The sequence below is a fragment of the Polypterus senegalus genome, chromosome 13, assembly GCF_016835505.1.
Source record: "Polypterus senegalus isolate Bchr_013 chromosome 13, ASM1683550v1, whole genome shotgun sequence".
Lineage (NCBI taxonomy): Eukaryota > Metazoa > Chordata > Cladistia > Polypteriformes > Polypteridae > Polypterus > Polypterus senegalus.
The window spans coordinates 25,997,246-26,017,409 of NC_053166.1; the positions used below are offsets into that span (position 1 = coordinate 25,997,246).

A 20,164-nucleotide genomic window follows, 5' to 3' on the forward strand; every position below is an offset into this window, starting at 1 on the left:
TGTGTCATATAATCCACACATTAATATGTCTGGTTGTATGCTCACAATGTCCCAAACACATACATGTAATATAAAATATAATTGAATAGACCACTTTGAGAAAACACTTTCCTGATATGAAAATAATAATAATAATAATAATAATAATAATAATAATAATAATAATAATAATTCTTTGCATTTTTATTGAAGAAGCACCTTCCAGCCTCACACATTGGTCAGGAGTCCTGCCCAGTAACAGCTAAATCATTGGCTAATGTTGCACTTTCATGTGATATCAACAAAAAGCTTGCCCTGAGAGACGTGCACCACTAAAGGTTAAGAGTTAAAGAAAAGCGAGTGAACGCATTATCTTCGAACTTGTGCATATCTGAGGTGCTTCAACAAGCAGAAGGTCAGTTTGTGAGGTACAAGCTTGGGAGACAGTTTATGGGATCGAATAAGTGTATGTTCCTACCAGACCAGGGGTTGGCGCTGCTCTCTAATTCTTTCTCCTCTTTCCCTGCAGACCAGCTGACGTGCCCTCAGCGTAAAACCACTTCCGGTCCTCAGAAGACAGCCAACATCACTTCCTCTTCAGGTTCTCAAGGTCCCACCTCTTTCTGACATTAATCCCGGTTCCCAGAATACCATTCTCCCATTATATCACTTCCCATATACCTAATATATATGGCAGCCATTTTGTTCTTCCTTCAGTTCTGGTTTGAGCTCACGTCTATAAAGACCAACTTAACCGACCATTTTGAGATATACGGAGTGGATCCCCAAACCTTTCACTTTATCGCGTGTGTTCTTTTACAGACATAAGTAACAATAGATGTTTTGAGAACATTTTCTGTTTTTTGGAATTGGTCACCAAAGATGCCTATTATTTATGAAAATTTGGTGGCTCCATTTGTCTTGAAAAATATGAGATAAAACGTTTTCCCCTCCTTCACTACAAACTACATGGGTTAAGTAACATATAAAGAAATAATTTTTGGGAGAATTATTCCTTTAAGCAGCATAGCTTGGCAAATAGTCATAAATCACTTGTACTACCACTGAACTCCAGCAGATGGCAATGCTAGTATGACTAGATTTGAAGGTATTATTAGGCCATAGTAGAATCACAATGGAAAAAGCTCTCCATATAGGACTAAGAATCATCCACCCATCTGTCCATCCATCCTTCCATCCATCCATCCATCCGTCCATCCATCTCTTATAAAGCTCACTTAATTCATTATAGGATTATGACAGCCTGAAGTGTACCCGGTGTCACACACGTGCGCATGTAAAACAGCTAAAGGGCCTAAATAATAGTAATTCTACACCACATCAGGGTGCGGCAGAGTGTGCTGACTGTATCTCTCAGTCTTTTGCAGACCATTCCTAAGAAATCCCACTTGACTCTGACTCCACTGATGATGTCACTTCCAGTTCTGGCACCAACAATGACATCACTTCTGGTCACGGAGATCTATCTATCTATCTATCTATCTATCTATCTATCTATCTATCTATCTATCTATCTATCTATCTATCTATCTAATAATACCACTGTTCTTCATAATTTATTTTGTGTCCACAACATCCATGCAGTATATCATCTTTCCCTGATGATCAAGTGCAGGATGGTTCAGAACAATGAGGGCAAAGTATGGAGTGGCCCTGTGCATTATGAGGCAGACAGGTAAATACATGAAGAACATGTCCGCTGCAGTCCTGATGGCTCAAGTACGGCCCACTCCACCACCGTAACGTTAAAGGGCTGTCAGAAGAGTGGTACTAATCAGATCTGTCATGGTGTTTGGGTGATCACGTAGTGTGCTGCAGAGTAGCTGTAATGGAGTCAGCACTGTGATATGCTGTAGCTGTTACCGACACTTGTTAGAATTCAAGTGAGTTACACTTGGTTATTTGATTTTGATTTGCATATGTTTGATTTTTTTCAGTTATAATTCAATGTATAAGTCAGTGGGATGCCAAGCTTACATTGTGGATTTTAAGAGTTTGGATAGAGCATTAGTGCATGAATAAAGATAAACAGGAATAAGAAAGCAGCGTCTGGTCTTTGCTCTCTTGTGATTGTGTTCAAATAAGAAAGTCTTTCTAAAACTTCTGGTGAGAGCACAGAAATCTGATTCAGTGGCTTAAGTAAGGATTGACTTTTCCTTTTCCACACGTAACTAGCTGCTACTTTGTTAGTAATATGTGACGGACAGCGGCTCACTGTTGGCTGGCTAAAAGTTGGTTCAAAACCAGAGCAGAAATCAGTTCAAATGTGACTGGGAAATACGGATAGAAGTGAAACCCATTGGTTTTAGAGGATTACGGAGGGCATTTTGGACGCTCTTTGGGTGGGAGCTTTGTAAAGGGAGCCTCCGTGTGTCAACTTTTCTTCTTTCTTGTGTGTGAACCACACGGCACCCAACCCTGACACAGACAGGTTGGGACACAAGAGTTTTTATTTCCAAAGGAAAGTGCTTTTGTCTCGTCTCCGCACAGCAGCATAATACAAATCAGCAAAGTACAATATGCAGTCCTTTTTCCTTTCTTCTCTTTTCTCCACCTCCACTCTTCTTTCACAAACTTCGGCATCCTCCTCCCGACTCTGGCTCCCTGAATGGAGTGAGGCGGCTCCTTTTAAGCAGACCCTCGTTTTAAGCAGGTGCCTCATTAATCAGACCTTGAACCGTGTGGTGAAAGCCCCATGTAGGACTCTGCAGCTCCCCCTGGTAGCTCCCCATGGAACCCAACAGGGCTGTGCCACACTCCAACTCCCATTCAGGAGGGCTGCCCTCCGGCGTCCCGGGGGATGTAGGGTCTTGTAGATGCCCTCTCCCCTGGTCCTTTCATCCATTTGGCATCCCAGCCTTATAATGGCCATGGCCACCCGTCACACGTTGTTATATCCAGGTGAATAATAAAATAAAGCAACAAATATGAGATTTCACTACATACAGCATCTGCCAGTCATGTCCGAGGTCCCCGTCAGAACACGGCATCCTTTTCAGTACAAAACCTTGATGGTGGGCCACAGCGTGATAAATTATTCATCCTAAAGAAATCATTCAGGCTCTTTTATCTTTTATTGAATGTTTGCCGTCGAGCCGCTTGAAAAGACGCCTGAGTATTTTTGCATGCTGGGCAGCAGTGGCCTCCAGGGGACTGAAACGCCAGATAAGTGAAAGTGAACATCCGCCTGCAGCAGGCAGACACACAATTGCTTTGGACAGCCGCAGGTCTCTTCCACTGTGCATTCCTGACACCTGATGGTATCTCAGCCCCCTGGTTAAAGTTGCCATCTGAGAGTGGCGACGCCGAGCATGTCGATAGGAGAAATCCGTCCATTTTATGAAAAAGCTCACGAAGTGCAACGTCATGGAGAGTTGGGATGTATAAAAACAAAAAGAAATGGATAAGCTGGGAACGGTTAGTAAATGTGTCAGAAAAATAAATATACATACACTCACCGGCCACTTTATTAAGTACATCTGCTCAACTGCTTGTTAACACAAATATCTAATCAGCCAATCATATGGCAGCATTTCCTTGTCAAGTTCAAACCGAGCATCTCAATGGGGAAGAAAGCAGATTAAAGTGACTTTGAATGTGGCATTGTTGTTGGTGCCAGACGTGCTGGTCTGTGCATTTCAGAAACTGCTGATCTTCTGCAATTTTCACTCAAAACCATCTCTAGGGCTTACAGAGAATGGACCAAAAAAGGGAAAATATTGAGAAAGCATCAATTCTCTGGATGAAAATGCCTTGTTGATGTCAGAGGCCAGAGGAGAATGGCCAGACTGGTTCAAGCTGATAGAAAGGAAACAGGAGCTCAAAAAAGCATTTGTTACAACCAAGCTAAGCAGAAGATCCTCTCTGAAAACACATGTCGGACCCTAAAGCAGGTGGGCTACAGCAGCAGGAGACCACACCGGGTGCCACTCGTGTCAGCTGAGAACAGACAACTGAGGTTTACCAAAACTGGATAATGAAAGAGTGGAAAAACGTTGCCTGGTGTGATGAGTCTCAATTTCTGCTGTGACATTCTGATGGTGGGGTCAGAATTTGACTTCAGCAACATGAAAGCACGGATCCATCCTGCCTTGTATCAACAGTTCAGGCTAGTAGCGGTGTAATGGTGTGGGGATATGTTCTTGGCACACTTTGGGCTCCTAAGTACTAATTGATCATCATTTAAATGCTACGGCCTACCTGAGTATTGTTGCTGACCATGTATATCCCTTTATAACTGCAGTGTACCCATCTTCTGATGGACTCTTCAATTAGGATAACACGCCATGTCACAAAGATCTAATCATCTCAAACTGGTTTCTTGAACATGACAAGGAGTTCACTGGACTCAAATGGCCTCCACAGTCACCAGAACTCAATCCAACAAAGCACCTTCTGGATGTGGTGGAGCAGGAGATTCACATCATGGATGTGCAGCTGACAAATCTGCAACAACTGTTTGATGCTATTATGTCAATATGGACCAAAATCCCTGAGGAAAGTTTCCAGCACCTTGATGAATGTATGATCACGGGGAATTACAGCAGTTCTGAAGGCAAAAAGTGGGTCCAACCCAGTACTAGCATTACAACGCAGGTAATGTGTCTCATTGGAGACTCCATGATTCCATCATTCAATACAAAGTCAAACCAATGGTACCCAAGGATTTTCCGGAGAGACACAGTACCAAATAAGTCGAGACTTCCTCTCAGGTCACTGGATAGCGTCCATGTCTCGCAACCATATAGCAAGACAGGAAGCACCAGAACTCTAAAGACTTGGACCTTCATCTTTTGGCAGAGATATCAGGAGTGCCACACACCCCTTTCCAGCAACCTCATGACCCCCCATGTTCTCCCAATTCATCTATTGACTTCATAGGAAGAGTCACCAGAGACATGGATGTCACTGCTGAGGTAAGTAAACCTCTGGACAAGGCCGACACTCTCTCCACAGACAGACACACTGCTGATGGATGTGCCCAAGAGGTCATTAGAGGTCATCAGAACTGTCCTAATGTTCTAATAGTCAACTATACCCTATAACACCGGCCTGGAATTAATAAACTAATAAAATGAATGAATGAATTCTCAAGATGCCTAACAAATAGCACAGTAGTGCCACTACCTCAGAGCTCCTAGGACTCTTTTTAGGTGGAGTTTGCAGGGTCCACATTAGTGTTCTTCAGGTACTTCAGTTCCCTTGCTATATATCCAGATTGTTATTTGGCCCATTGAGAGTTGTGAATGTCCTGTGATGTAAAGGTGCTCTGGTGCCCAATTTGTGCTTCATAGGATTCTGGAAAAAGTGTGGGACGTGTTGAATTAATTCCATAGACCAAATATCTTTGTTTTAAAAGTTTCAGTAAAAGTCCAAAGCGAAACAGTTCACACAGTAGTCATCTATCCCCATGTGGCCCCTGTACTTTAAAGAGATCATTTCCAATTTCCTACCACATCACAATGCCTTACAACTTTAAATGGCCGCTCTAAATGGGCCAAACTGGCCTGTGAAGGAGTGACATCCTGGCACCCATATTTCATGCCATGCTGTTGTAATTGACATCTTAAACTCTACAATCCTGTGCTGGGAAAAGGAGATTAAGAAAATAACTGAAGGAATCCTGAGCGTAGCCATTGCGCAGCATGGTGGCACAGTGCTTATCTCCGCTGCCTCACAGATTCAGGCACCTGGTTTCCAGTCTTGGTCTGGTCGACATCTGTGTGTGCGTGTGTGTGTGTGTGTGTGTGTGTGTATGTGGCATCTCACATTTACTTCATATCTACCTGCAATTTATTTGGAGGGCTTATCTCAAACCATGCACATGCCAGCCTCTTCACAATAATGCATATGTTTGCCCTCTCATGAAATGGTACCCATAGAACCCTTACTTGGCTACAAATCTGTAATGGTATAGAGAGGCCCATGATAATGAATAGCCTGATGGATAGAAATTGAGCCAGCATGATGGCACTCAAGGTGCTGAGACCTCGCTGCTTTGTAAAATCCCACTAAATCTTTACACGTGGATTATTTTCCCCAAAACAAAACTGAATTAAATCAGGCAGGTTTAAAAAGGTTATTATCTTTCCAGCTTTAATAGAACTAGGGTGTGGTCCTGTATTAGCCATTATGGATGTAGTGAGAAGTCAAGCAAAATGACACCTTTTATTGGCTAACTAGAAAGATTACAATATGCAAGCTTTTGAGGTAATTCAGGCCCCTTCATCAGGCAAGATGTAAGAAGAAAAAGAAAGGGGCTAAGTTGCCTCGAAAGCTTGCATATTGTAATCTTTCTAGTTAGCCAATAAAAGGGGTCATTTTGCTTGACTTCTCATTACAACTTTAATAGATAAACTGCCTAGTCATTATATGGTACTTAGCTGTCACCCAATGAGTCCACCCTCAGAGTCTGGGGTCTTCATGTCAGATCTCACAATGAGTCTCTTTCTCTCTCTCTCTCTCTCACCCCCCTATTTGGACTGGAAAGCACTTCCAGTTCTTGCCTCTAACCACAACCCCAAAATGGGTGAAATGCCAGGCCTGGAGATCAAAGGGCTGGCCGTTCAGCGGAAAGACAAACAGACACACGGGTTCAGATGGAGCGAGAGATAGAGAGTGACGTTACAAACTACATAAAGAAACGAAAGAAATCTTCTTACCTCAACTTCCTGTTTGGGAGAGCAAGGAAAGAAAGACAAAAGCGATTATAAGAGTGCGGAAATGAGCATGCCAACCGAAAAGTGCCAGGTTATGGGCAACTGATGATGAAACCAAGCCTCCTCTCGCTTGTGCTCCCCTTGCTTTGTGATAGGAAACCTAGCATTTAAAAATCTCAATAAAATTATAAACATGAATAATAATAAATGCAAGACGACTTTAAGACATTTGTGATATCCTGAAGGGGGCGCTCAATCAAAGTCGTAGCTTTTCATCAACATGCTTCACCCGTCACCCGTGCAGTTAGATCCCCTCCACTTCTTGCGTACCGCTTGCTCGTCATTGCAGAATGAGTAACTCTTTTGTGCTTTTTCTCTTTATTATGTGGCTCTGTCCATCAACTTGCCATGGCACTGCACGAACAACCAGAAGTGGGGTTACATTTCCACAGTGTGACTCATGCTGCCCCCTACTGGGCACCATAAACAGAAGTCATACAAATGTTGCCTGACTTTGTGGGGCTTTTCATTCAAACCAGTTAGCGATTTTTTTTTTTTTTTCTTCAAAAGGGACGTGCGATTTAATCAGACAACTGACTGCAGCTTAGAACTTTCCGGCAGTGTGAGTTTTACGTCTCTGTGGATTTCACAAAGCTGTTTATGCCTGTCAAAGGAGTCAATTCAGGATCCACGTTCCATTTTTTACTTTTTTTTGCTTCATTTAGTTCGCATGATTGCTTTCAATCTGATTTTTATCACTGCTTCTTTTTCTTCCCCTCAACAAGCACTAAATTAACAAACAGGTGCAAATAAGACTAATATGCCAACTAAGAAGTGCCATCCATCCATGCATTTTCCAACCCATTGAATCCGAACACAGGGTCACGGGGATCTGCTGGAGCCATTCCCAGCCAACACAGGGTGCAAGGCAGGATCCAATCCCAGGCAGGGCGCCAACCCAGCGCAGGACACACACACCCACACCCACACACCAAGAACACACTAGGGACAATGTAGAATCGCCAATCCACCTAACCTGCATGTCTTTTGAACTAAGAAGTGGTCTCCCCTATATGGTGTCAACATTAAAAAACCTGTTTGAATAAAATCAGACACCCACCCATTTGAGCTCTCTATCCGACTTTCCCATTACTTTGTCATTGATATGTTCCCTGGACCAGGACTATCTTAACAGCATTATAAATCCCCCAGGCAAAGCAGTGCACTGGGGCCTCTACCTACACAACCACTCAGCAAGTCACAACATACATAGATTAGCATGGAGCCCCCCAGGCAACTACCCAGTGTGCCCATGTGTTAAAATGGCCCTGTCCTGGACCCTGTCTCAGTAAGGTGGGATGTCTCACACTCACTTAAAAGTCCAAGTAGGCCTAACATGCATGCCAGTTGGAGTGAAATGAGCTGGACCTGCATAAATACAATGCAGTCAAGATAGTAACTGAACTGGGAGGCAGCATCCCTAACCACTGTGCCACCATGTCAGCCTTTCTTTGACTAAGATACAGTCACACACAAGTGCTTAGGGACCGTCAAGGCAAAAACAATGGAAATGGGGGCAGAGGTGAAAGCGATCACAAATCAGCTCTTCTCTCTTCCCCACAGAACTATAATTTTACTGCCACAGGAACCAGTCCTTCTGCACCAAACAACCACTGTGCCCAAACGTGTTGCCCATTTTGGACCCAGCTTGTGCCAAGAGCAGCACAAAACAAAAGGAGAAACCTTTGCGCTCAGAACTTACTGTACAAGGACCCCAGAAATCCTACCTTTTGGGTTCTTTCATTTACTGTTGCTTTTGTTATTACACAGCGGGTCAAAAGCCTTTCCTGTATTCTGTCTTGTTCTGTTTTTACAATTACAATATTCACAGGTCGCCTGACTAAATACCCGTCTGTACAAACCCACTCATCAGACTAAAGGCTGGGCTGATTTGTACTACTTGGACTACGGCGTATCTATGCTGTGCACCTTCTCAAAAATGTGACTTCACGTCACGTTGACACAAACCTTACGTAGAACCCTGTGACTCTGATTTGCCAGTTTGGTTAACCATGTGTTTCCATTCATCTTCCAGTTTGGAAGCCGGCAAACATACTGCTCAAAAAAATGTAATTAATTTGAGTATAGCATCAAGTCAATGAAACTTCTGGGCTATTGATCTGGTCAATTAAGTAGCAGAGGGGGTTCTTAATCAGTTTCAGCTGCTTTGGTGTTAATAAAATTAACAATAGGGGCACTAGAGGGGCAACAATGAGACTGTGGACCTGGGCCGCCAGTTGTACAGGGTTGGCAGTGGCACGGAGCCTTCACATGTAACTGGGGCTTATGGGTGGTGGAATGTGGTGTAGCAGGTCCACAGCTCAAGTCAACTGGGCCACTTTTTAAATAAATAGAGAGGGGGCGTAATATTTGTGGTCAGAAGCAGTTCCCGGGTGAATTCGTGATGCGGGTGAACCTCGCTTAAGTGCGCAGGTGAGGAGACGTCCGCATCTGATCCACGTCCCCGTAATAAATAGAAACGTGAGGCGGCTAGGAGGAGGAGGGAAAAAAAAAAGAAAATAGAGAGACGGAGGTTGCAGGAGAAGAAGGCGGCAGGAAGTAGTGAGGAGAAAGCCAGTGCGTGAGAGAGAGTGAGAGAGAGAGAGCAAGCGGGCACTCGCAGGCAAGCACTGGACAGTGAGCCCTAGCAGGGGTGTTTGGCCGACACCTAGGGCAGCTGGTAGTGGTCGCTCCCGCTGAGCATTGTGAGGAGCGGGAATGACCGGAAGAAGGATGGCTGGCCGAATAAGGCCGAGAAGGCAGCGGGAGTCCGGAGGCTTGGAAGGTGGTGTCCCCAGCATGAGTGTCATGGCCATTGGGGGGAAGCCAAGTCTCGGTCTGGAGAGTGCTGAACCAAAGCTAGGGATCGGGAAGCCTCCAGATCAGAAGGTAGAAGAAGGTCAGCCGCAGCTCGGGTGACTCCCCTGTTGTGGGGCCCGTTTGGGAGAAGCAGGGGAGCTGCCAGTAGTAGAAGAAGAATGCACTGGGCTTTGTTTTAAAGAGATTGCTTTATGCCATTGTTTTAACCTTGTTGTTTTAAAGGATTGTTTTTTTTTCTATTGTGTTTTTAACCTCCACTTTTCAATTCTGTTTTTACTGAATTATTTATTTAATTACGACTTTTAGTGATGCACTGCACTATTTATTTGAACACTTTGTTTTTGCTTGTTTTTGGTTTTAATAAAAGCACTTGGGACTTTTGCACCATCCCCTTGTTCCATTGTTGTGCCCCACTGCCTAGCTCATCGGTGACATTACCGATGGTGTTGGGTTCAAGAGCTCCCAGAAGCTGAATGGGAGCATGGAGCGAACCTGCATCGTCACAGGAACGACCCCCAAAACTGGAATGGTGTAACAGGTGGAGGCCACTGACAATTTTTCCTCCTCATCTGTTTTTTCCCTCGTTTGGCTATGGTGAGTGTCACTACTGGTAGTATGAGGCGATACCTGGACCCTACAGAATTTGGTGGCACAGGTAGTCCAACTTCTCCAGGATGGCACATCAATATGTGCCATTGCCAGAAGGTTTGCTATGTCTCCCAGCACAGTCTCAAGGGCATGGAGGAGATTCCAGGAAACAGGCAATTACTCTAGGAGAGCTGGACAGGGCTGTAGAAGGTCTTTAACCCATCAGCAGGACTGACCGGTATCTGCTCCTTTGGGCAATAAGGAACAGAATGAGCACTGCCAGAGGCTACAAAATGACCTCCAGCAGGCCACTGGTGTGAATGTCTCTGACCAAACAATCAGAAACAGACTTCATGAGGGTGGCCTGAAGGCCTGATGTCCTCTAGTGGGCCCTGTACTCATTGCCCGGCACCATGGGGCTCAATTGACATTCGCCATAGAATATCAGAATTGGCAGGTCCACCACTGGTGCCCTGTGCTTTTCACAGATGAGAGCAGGTTCACCCTAAGCACATTTGACAGACGTGAAAGGGTCTGGAGAAGCCATGGAGAATGTTATGCTGTCTGTAACATCGTTCAGTATGACCGGTTTGGTGGTGGGTCAGTGATTGTCTGGAGAGGCATATCCATGGACGGACACACAGACCTCTACAGGCTAGACAACGACACCTTCACTGCCATTAGGTATCGGGATAAAATCCTTGGACTTATTGTCAGACCCTATGCTGGTGCAGTGAGTCCAGGGTTCCTCCTGGTGCCCAACAATGCCCGGCCTCATGTGGCGAGAGTATGCATGCAGTTCCTGGAGGATAAAGGAATTGATACCATTGACTGACCCCTACACTCACTTGCCTGACCTCAATCCAATAGAACACCTCTGGGTGTGACATTATGTTTCGGTCCATCCGATGCCGCCAGGTTGCACCTCAGACTGTCCAGGAGCTCAGTGATGCCCTTGTCAAGATCTGGGAGGAGATCCCCCAGGACACCACTGTTATCTCATTAGGAGCATGCCCGCCCTCCCCACCTACATTGTCAGGCATGCATACAAGCACATGGGGGCCATATAAACTACTGAGTACGATTTTCAGTTGCTGCAATGAAATTTCAGCAAAAAGGATTCGCCTGCCTGCCACATCATTTTCTCACTTTGATTTACAGAGTGTCTTTGAATTCAGCCCTCTGTAGATTGGTAATTTCCATTTCCATCAGACCATGTGGTATCCTTTCGTTCCTAACACATTACACAGTCCATATCAGTAGAGATATGCAGCAGGATTTTTTCCCCATTGAGATCTGATGGGTTTTCAATGTGTTCCTTTAATTTCTTAAACAGTTTATATGAAAAAGTGGAAAAATATGTTTACCTATGGAAGAAAATGTGTAGCAAGAGTAGTGGTGAACCTGGAGAGCAAAAGCTGCCCAGATTTTAATGGATCATTCACTTTCCTTGTGTGCTACAAACACTGCCAACTAACGTTCAGCCATGTGCATGAGGCGTGGTGCACTGCAGGAGTATAAACTCTTTTCAGCGACGTGGCCTGTGGTGTAGCCTCCTCACATTGCTGCAGCTTAGGCTCGCTGACAAAATACAAATCAGCCTTAAGTCATCAACCCACTTACCTGACTTTCTGGAGGAGCACCATGTGAACAAAAGCAACCTGAAATTATGCCTAGCACCTTTTTATAATGAGCGTTACATCAAGGATACTCTAATGTTCTCAAACTCGCTTGATCCAGAATCATATTCTAGATGCACAGGTCACAAGGGATGAAGCAACTCTGGACAGGGTGTTGTTTGATCTCAGGTTCCATTCACCCACATGGGGCTAATTTAGAATTGATAAATAAACCAACATGGATGGTGTGAGAGGAAAACAGGCGTCCCCTAGGAAGATCAAGAATGTGCTAGATCTACTCAGACCGATTAAGACTGGGCTTTGGGTTTGAACTGAGGAGGCTGAATTAATGAAGCAACAACACTAACAAACCCTGCCAAACGTTATTTTACTACTTGTAGCACTGGCATAGAAAGTGGGCGGCTCAGAGTCACTCAGGGCACTGAGGGGTCACAGGGTCTTTACTGTCACGGGTACAGAGCAGAGCGCAATTCTTACTTGCATGAAACACGTCAGCACTCCCTGGCAACGTGACTAGTGAACAGAATTACCTTACCTTGAAACTTCTTAGAATATATTTGTCAGCCATGTTTATGAGGGATCGGTTATGTTACTTACAATGTCTATAAAATGTTTTCACTTTTTAGGAACTCAACATTTTATTGTTATACAACAATGAAGCACAGTGGCTATAATTTGGCTTTTTTGGCACTTATTGAAAGAACAGAGTCTTTCAGGTCAAAGAGAAAACAGACTTGCTCTAAATTAATCTATACTAATAAAAGGCAAAGCCCTCCCTCCCTCTCTCACTCAATTTGTTTGCCTTATTCCTTACAGCTTACTTACAAAAGTTAAGCAGGTTTCATTTCGAAATTCTACACGTAATGGTCATAACGGTCGACAATGTCCGCCATATTGAATTTTCTTATTTATGGCCCCATCTTCACGAAATTTAGTAGGCGGCTTCCCTGCACTAACCGAAACTGATGTACACACTTATTTCCGTGGTATTATGCCACTGTCGGCCGCCATATTGAACTTTCCAATGTCACTAATTCTCCAGCTTCCCGTATAGGTAGAAGGCTGAACCCATCTTCACGAAATTTGGTAGGCGGCTTTCCTGCGCTAACCGAAACCAATGTACGTAATTATTTTGGTGGTATGACACCACTGTCGGCCGCCATATTGAACTTTCCAACGTTACTAATTCTCCAACTTCTCGTGTAGGTAGAAGGCTGAAATTTGGCAGGCTCATTCCTTACAGCTTACTTACAAATGTTAAGCAAGTTTCATTTCGAAATTGTACGCGTAACGGTCAACAACATCAGCCATGTTAACCTTTCTTATTTATGGGCCCCATCTTAACAAAATTTGGTAGACGGCTTCCCTGTGCTAACCGAAACCAATGTGCGTACTTATTTCGATGGTATGACGCCACTGTCGGCCGCCATATTGAACTTTCCAACTGTCTTTTCTACTTATGGGCCCATTTTCAAGAAATTTGGCACGCGGGTTCCCAACGCTAACTGAATCCTACTTACGTACATATATACGTCCATAGCCTGCAGCTCAGTCACCGTGTGAGGCGGCATTGGTTCCCCCATCCCAACGCTTCCCATGTTGTTGGCTGCCTCCCTATATAAGGCCGTCCGTCTCTCCGGTCTCTACATTCCCTTCCTTGGTTCGCCACTGGATTGACATCTCTCTGCCAAACTCTGCAGGATTTTTATTTAATTCCCGGCTTCTCCGCTGTTTTATTGTTCGTTTACTATGATTATAGTTATTGTGTAAGTATGAGGTGAGGTGAGGTGAGGTGATCACCATCGATCAAAGAACTGTCACTTACCGAGTGGTTCCCATGCCTGGAGATGGCACCTACCTTTTCCATTCTCTTTGTTACATATTGCACGGCCATATCAGGCTCACTCTTGATATCCGGAGGAACATTGTGTCTTATGTATTGAATGACTGGGACAGGTTGAAGCTGTGGACTGATGACGGTACAGGAGATAATTATACTACACAGGAACACTAGAAGAGTGAAATGCTTAAGCCCTTCACCTATGGATCTGCATGTGAGTTGATGGCTGCCGCTGAATTTTTCAGTTGTTGCTTTCAAGTGTACCGAAATGGCCAAATATTTTACACCTTTTGACAACCGCCGATGCCTCTTAAACATCTTAGATTGACAGGTGACAATTTCAGTAGTGGACACTTTGATGTTTATGAATGTTTAAACTCTGAAAAGCTGGATGTAAAGTTATCGATGAAACAGGTTGTATACTTACAATGCTAGACAGATGCCGAATGTCTCTTCAACACAAGTCCTACAAATACTGCCGTAATTGAAACAAACCATGAAACTCAAACTGATTATGACAGCAGCAATCCAAGCTGTGAGATTTGAAACAAGATTACTGTTCACATGGCCAACTGTAAGTTGCATGCTCAAGAGTAAGCTCAGTGCACAGCTTTCTCATATTATAACCGGAGGGCCGAACTGACAACTTACAAAGAGTTCCTTAACAAATAATTATTGGTATATTTTCCCTCAGTTTAAAAAGGTTTTCTTCTTAATAAAAATTTTAAGGCAGTACTTCGCCGCTGCGAAGCGCGGGTATTTTGCTAGTTACAAATATAAGGAATTAAAGAGTTGATCACATAAGTATTTTATGTCACGTTTTATGGGAAATGAGCAAAAAAAAAAAACAGTTTTCATTCATATGAAAAAGTACAAAATGTTATGAGCATGCAAAGCATAAAGTACCCCAAAATTCATGCATAACAATGCATTAAAATTATAAGCGACCCAAAATGTATCTTTTAAATTTGTTACTTATCCTATATACTGTAGTTTGTAATAATGACTGAGAAAATGTTTCACTCTCATGTGTTCATGCATAACATACTATAGGTGGCAAAGTTTCTGACAGGACGGAAGTCTGTGTTGACCAACACCAATCAAAAAGTCATATTGGGGAAAAAATTTGTGTCACGTGATCCAAATGTCAAGGCATCCAATCGTATGCTCACAACTTGCAAACACATGTATTTTAGCTAAAATACTGTTAAAATAAAGCAATTCTGAAAAAGCACTCAGACGTCATTGGGTATTTGAATTAAAGACCCCCCGCCCATTCATTGGTCAGAAGTCCAGCCTAGTAACAGCTTATTTATTGCCTAACTTTGTGCTTCAGGTGATATCAACAGTGTAAAGTTCACTGAAATTCACACACAACTAAAGATTTAAGGTTAGAGAAAAGTAAGAAAGAAAATCTGAATATCCAGAATGCTTCAACTAGCAGAAGGTCACTTCACCCTGGTAGTTTCACAGCTTGACGCTAAATAATGTTATCCAGGTACTCTAGTTCTGGATATACTGCAAATACAAATGTAAAAACAGGAGAAAGGTGTACAGTTCAAATGCTTGTTCTCATCTGAGCACGCTCCATTTTTTATTTGCAACCTCTACCACCATAACCTGTCATTTATGGGGGAGGAGCAAAAGGTTTAGATTCGCCAAAATTTTCGATCTCTGAATTTTCAATAGATCTTCACGTTTTACGGTCCCCTGATACCAAAAACATTGATATCTCGAAGATGCGTGTGAGTCTATCTGTGTGTGTGGGTGTTTGTGTGTCACAGTTTCATGAGGATGATCTAGAGCTAAAACAGATGAACAGAAAAATAGCCAACTTAAAACCTGTTATGAGATGACGATGTGCTGATTAGTTTCTGAGCCAAATCGCGCAAGAGAAAGAGGCACTCTAGAGGAATCCTCAAATACCGCACTTCTGCAATTAATTACAAATTCTTTTCGTCAATTGCTATCGTAATGACCTATTTTATGATCAGAAAGATTAACATCATAGCGGTGAATAAGTACTGAAATGTTATAGAATAGTTTGCATAACTTTCTTCCTAGGGGGAAAAGCCGAATTTTTGTTTATGGGAACGGTTTCCAAAAGTGACTTACTTCACAATTTTTAATAAAAATTAATATTTTTGGGACATTGTGAACATGCGATTAAGCAACATGATTAATGTCAGATTTTGTCACAAACATTTTGATATTGTTTGGTCAACATAGACTTTTGTTCTATCAGAAACTTTATTATCTCCGTTTCACATGAAAACACGACACTAAAGTTGTTTCTCAGCCATCAGTACAAACTACATGGGATAGTAACATATGTGCTGCCCATTTAAGAATGAGTGCAATTGAAGTAATCAATATAGCCGACGCCTGCCATAGCATACGGCGGTGTAAGAATAGGAACAGAAAACGGTGAGAAAGGAACTCCGAAATCAAGCAGAAAGAAATACTTCTTGAAAGACGCATTTGTGAATAGGTGTTTTGCTGGAGACGACAGATAATGAGTCGAAAGATCTAACCCTAGAAACCAATGCCAATGGTCGAGAGAGTACCTTCCTGTAGCAGGCTACGGAAAAGACTCCCAGGTGCACACATGGCCGAAGTGAAAGGTCACGTGGTCAGGCTAGATATCGGGCGGTGACATGATACCAATGGGGTCATGAGAGAGGAGCGGGGAACGCGGTAGTCTGAAGGAGGAATAGGAATCGAGAAATGCCATGTGGGCTGCGTGCAGGGGGGGACCAGGTTTGAAGAGGAAGCAGGACGAACCAGAAGAGAAATACATATAAGAGATAGGCTTCATGTTTTTTATTCAATACATGGGTTGTCCATTTGGTGTGGTATAATAATATGCAGCCAATTCCTTTCTCTCATGGCGGCCATTTCCTCTTAGAACGGATAGGACCATCCATTTTCGCCCCTTCTTCTTTGTGTTGTTCATCGAACTGAGCACTCTTACAGTCAAAGTGTTTTGCTGGGGAAAATGTGATGCATGCTGTTATCGCATTGGTCTGGTTTAGCAGCTCTAGCCTAGTCATGTTGGGACTTTGGTTTTCAGACCTGTGCATTGATTTCTTCTAATTTTCACTTAACCCTTGCCCACTTCACAAAGTTATCAGTCATTAGCATTACAGGTATAAACCTCATTAACGTGGCATAAGTGAGTGCAAGAAATTCATTACTATGCTGCAGTTGCAGTTGTATAGTGTTGGACAACAGAATAGAACAATAAGACCAATTTACTTTTTATTTTTGACCCTTCTGCTACATGTTTTACTTGTTTTTAAAAATTTCTTACTAACCCCTGCCACGGGATGGACACACAGATACACAGACACTTGTCCTTTTATTGAGATGGGTAAGTGTTTTCTTCATATCCGACAAGTTGGCACATTTTGGACAAATTCAGTTTTAACGTTTGTAGTGTAACATCTACTGGCATGTTTTTTTATCAATAAAGTGATCTGCATTTTTCATTCCAACAGATGGTGACTCAGATGCATTAGCACCACTTTTACAAATCCCATAATAAATGTCATATACTGTATATTAGAGACATGGCAACCAGATGGGCACACAGATGCACAGACACTTGTCCTTTTATTGAGGTGGATAAGCGGATTTCTATCCATCAGTTACTTACTCCCAGTTGGACATATTCAGCATTAACATTTGCAGTGCACCATCTATTTAAATGTATTTCGCAATACATGTAGTAATAAAATGCATTGCTTTTTTCATTCCTACAGATGGTGCATTGCAAACATTATCACTACTTTTATGAATCAAATACCAAATTGCATTTACCAGAGACAGCCACCAGGTGGACACACAGATTCACAGGCACACACACGCACAGGCGCACACACACAGACACTTGTCCTTTTATTATGCTGGATATCATTTTAATGGAGTGTTTCATTAATATAACAAGTAGCAGTCCCCTTGCAGTTATTCCACACTACCTGTAGGGGGCAGGCTGTGATGCTTAATTTCTACATGAAGAGGAAGGAGGTTAAAATGTCATTGGCTGCCCAGCTAACAATACGTAGGCCGGCAGCTCCTAACAAGTGACAGGACACAAGAGGGCAGTAAAAGGTCTGAATCCCAGCTTGGTCACTTTCTGCATGGACGAGACTACACTTTCTCCCCAAGCCCATCCCGGGTTCCTCAATGGTCTTTTTGTGAGTGTATGAGGGTGTGTGAGTGTGCCCTGTGATTCCTGAAGTTGCCAGGATCGCAAACGCTACAACGGAATGAGCAGGTTGGGAACATGAATTAATCCGTAAACAGTATCAAGAATTATTTCATTGCTATTTTATAATCATTTTTCAAAATCTGCTAAATAATGTGCAGTCGGTGGCATTGTATACCATGTTCTGAAACCTTTCAGATAAGGAAGTCAAAAGTTTCAAGGTGAGGTAATTATTTCATGTAAAGAAGATAGAAATTTCAAGGTAAGGTAGTAATAATCACTAATTATGGAAATTGGTTGCAAGTTGATTAGCACATGCAAATAAGAATTTCACAGAACGGTTTACGCGTGTCAGCAACGAGTGAATGGATTAAACAATACCTTAAAATGTGAGTTCTTTTCACAGATTTGACAGAAGGGGGCACTAAGTTATCATCACTAACTAAAGCTGAGCCTGGGCTGTCATCAGGAGGTGGCGGTCCATGCAGCCCATCAGACAGCGGCAGGAATGAGGTAGCCGGAGCTGTCAATGAGCTTTTGTCTAGTAATCAATAGACTAAGTAAGCCATGACCTGACTTGAGCACAAGAGAGACTGGTGCTGCTGCCACCCAGGCAAGGGTCCACGTGAAAGAGAAGCTTTGAGGGCACCAGACGTTGTTGCAGAAGGCCTGGGGCCCTGCCTGGCTGGGATGCCAGCTGGATGGAAAGACCAGGGGAGAGAACGTGTGTTCAGGGCATTATCTGGGATACTAGAGAACATCCCCATCTGGGTTGCTGGGGCATCCACGGATTCCCACAGAGCACTCTGGGAGTTGGAGTTTGCTGCAGCCCTGTTGGATTCCGTGGGCACCGTCAGGAGGAGCTAGGAGAGGCCTAGTATGTTAGGCTTCTGCCACACTTGGCAGTACATCAAGAACAACCTTGGTGTGGCTTTGAAAGGAGAGCCAGAGTCAGGAGGGAGAGGATGAAGCTTTCTGGAGGAGGAGTGTAGGCAAATGAGAGAGAAGAGAAAGAAGGAAGAAAAGAAAAAGAAAGTACTTTTGTGCTTTAGTGTGCTGTGCTGCAAGTGGGAATGAAAGGGAAGCATTCCCAATGATAAAAAACACGTGTAGTGCTTGGAACCTGTGTCTGGAGTCTGTCTGTGTCGGGTGGGCAGGCTGGTGTGCCCCCTGCAGGCCATCAACGTCCAAACCATCTCTGAAGATGAGGGAGAACTGAGATTGGGAGAGGTAAGTATTTGGGAAATGGCAGCCGATTGATTACCAGCTCTCAGATGTGTTCAGTACTAAAATCAGATTGAAAGAGGAGAGAAATACAAGACTTACCGATGAAGGCAGCTGCCCCTAACCAGCCTTAGCTAGATATGAAAGTCCAGTGAGTAAAAGAAGGCAGACTGCTTCCCTTTATTATACTTAATTATGATTAGACAGACAGTCATGAAGGACACGGTACAAAGGAAACAGACCTAAATGACTAGAGTGAGACAGACGGATAAGTAAATCACCGTAAAGAAAAAGTATAAGGTACAGATTTCTAACCAGCTTTAGATAACCCGACATTTTATAAGATAACAAAAAGAGCCATGTAGCTCTGTCCTACCAGCTTTAGATGAATAGGTATACAGTACAGGCCAAAAGTTTGGACACACCTCCTCATTCAATGTGTTTTCTTTATTTTCATGACCATTTCCAGCACTCCATCACTCTCCTTCTTGGTCAAATAGCCCTTACACAGCCTGGAGGTGTGTTTGGGGTCATTGTCCTGTTGAAAAATAAATGATCGTCCAACTAACCTGACTTCTGCACAACCCAACTGCTGGTCACAACCCTATTGATAAAGCAAGAAATTCCACTAAATGACCCTGATATGGCACACCTGTGAAGTGAAAACCATTCCAGGTGACTACCTGTTGAAGCTCATCGAGAGAATGCCAAGAGGGTGCAAAGCAGTAATCAGAGCAAAGGGTGGCTATTTTGAAGAAACTAGAATATAAAACATGTTTTCAGTTATTTCACCTTTTTTTGTTACTCCACATGTGTTCATTCATAGTTTTGATGCCTTCAGTGAGAATCTACCAATGTAAATGGTCATGAAAATAAAGAAAACACATTGAATAATAAGGTGTGTCCAAACTTTTGGCCTGTACTGTAATATCTTAAAAAAAATGGACGCAATGCAAATAAATTCCAGTGGATGTGTCTACCCAGGTTCAGACTGCTTGATGTTGATTAGCACACCCATCTATGTTCTAAACGAGAGCAGGGTCGCACAGGGTGGCACATCCATCCACTTTCCAAGCAGGCTTATTCAGAGCAGGATGGCAAGGAAGTTGGAGTCCTATCCCAG

At 43.3% G+C, this 20,164-nt stretch overlaps 1 protein-coding gene across 2 annotated transcripts in view; it reads right to left on the reverse strand.

Moving 5' to 3' along the window:
* The window catches only part of spock1 (SPARC (osteonectin), cwcv and kazal like domains proteoglycan 1), a 605,301-nt gene that overhangs the window by 320,153 nt on the left and 264,984 nt on the right, over positions 1-20,164 (reverse strand). The window contains exon 3 of one of the 2 annotated variants that reach the window (XM_039774113.1): positions 6,663-6,671. The exons of the other annotated variant lie outside the window; for it this stretch is intronic. Within the exon in view, the coding sequence (XP_039630047.1) occupies positions 6,663-6,671 (9 nt within the window). The remainder of the gene's footprint in view (positions 1-6,662; positions 6,672-20,164) is intronic. 2 annotated transcript variants of the gene reach the window in all.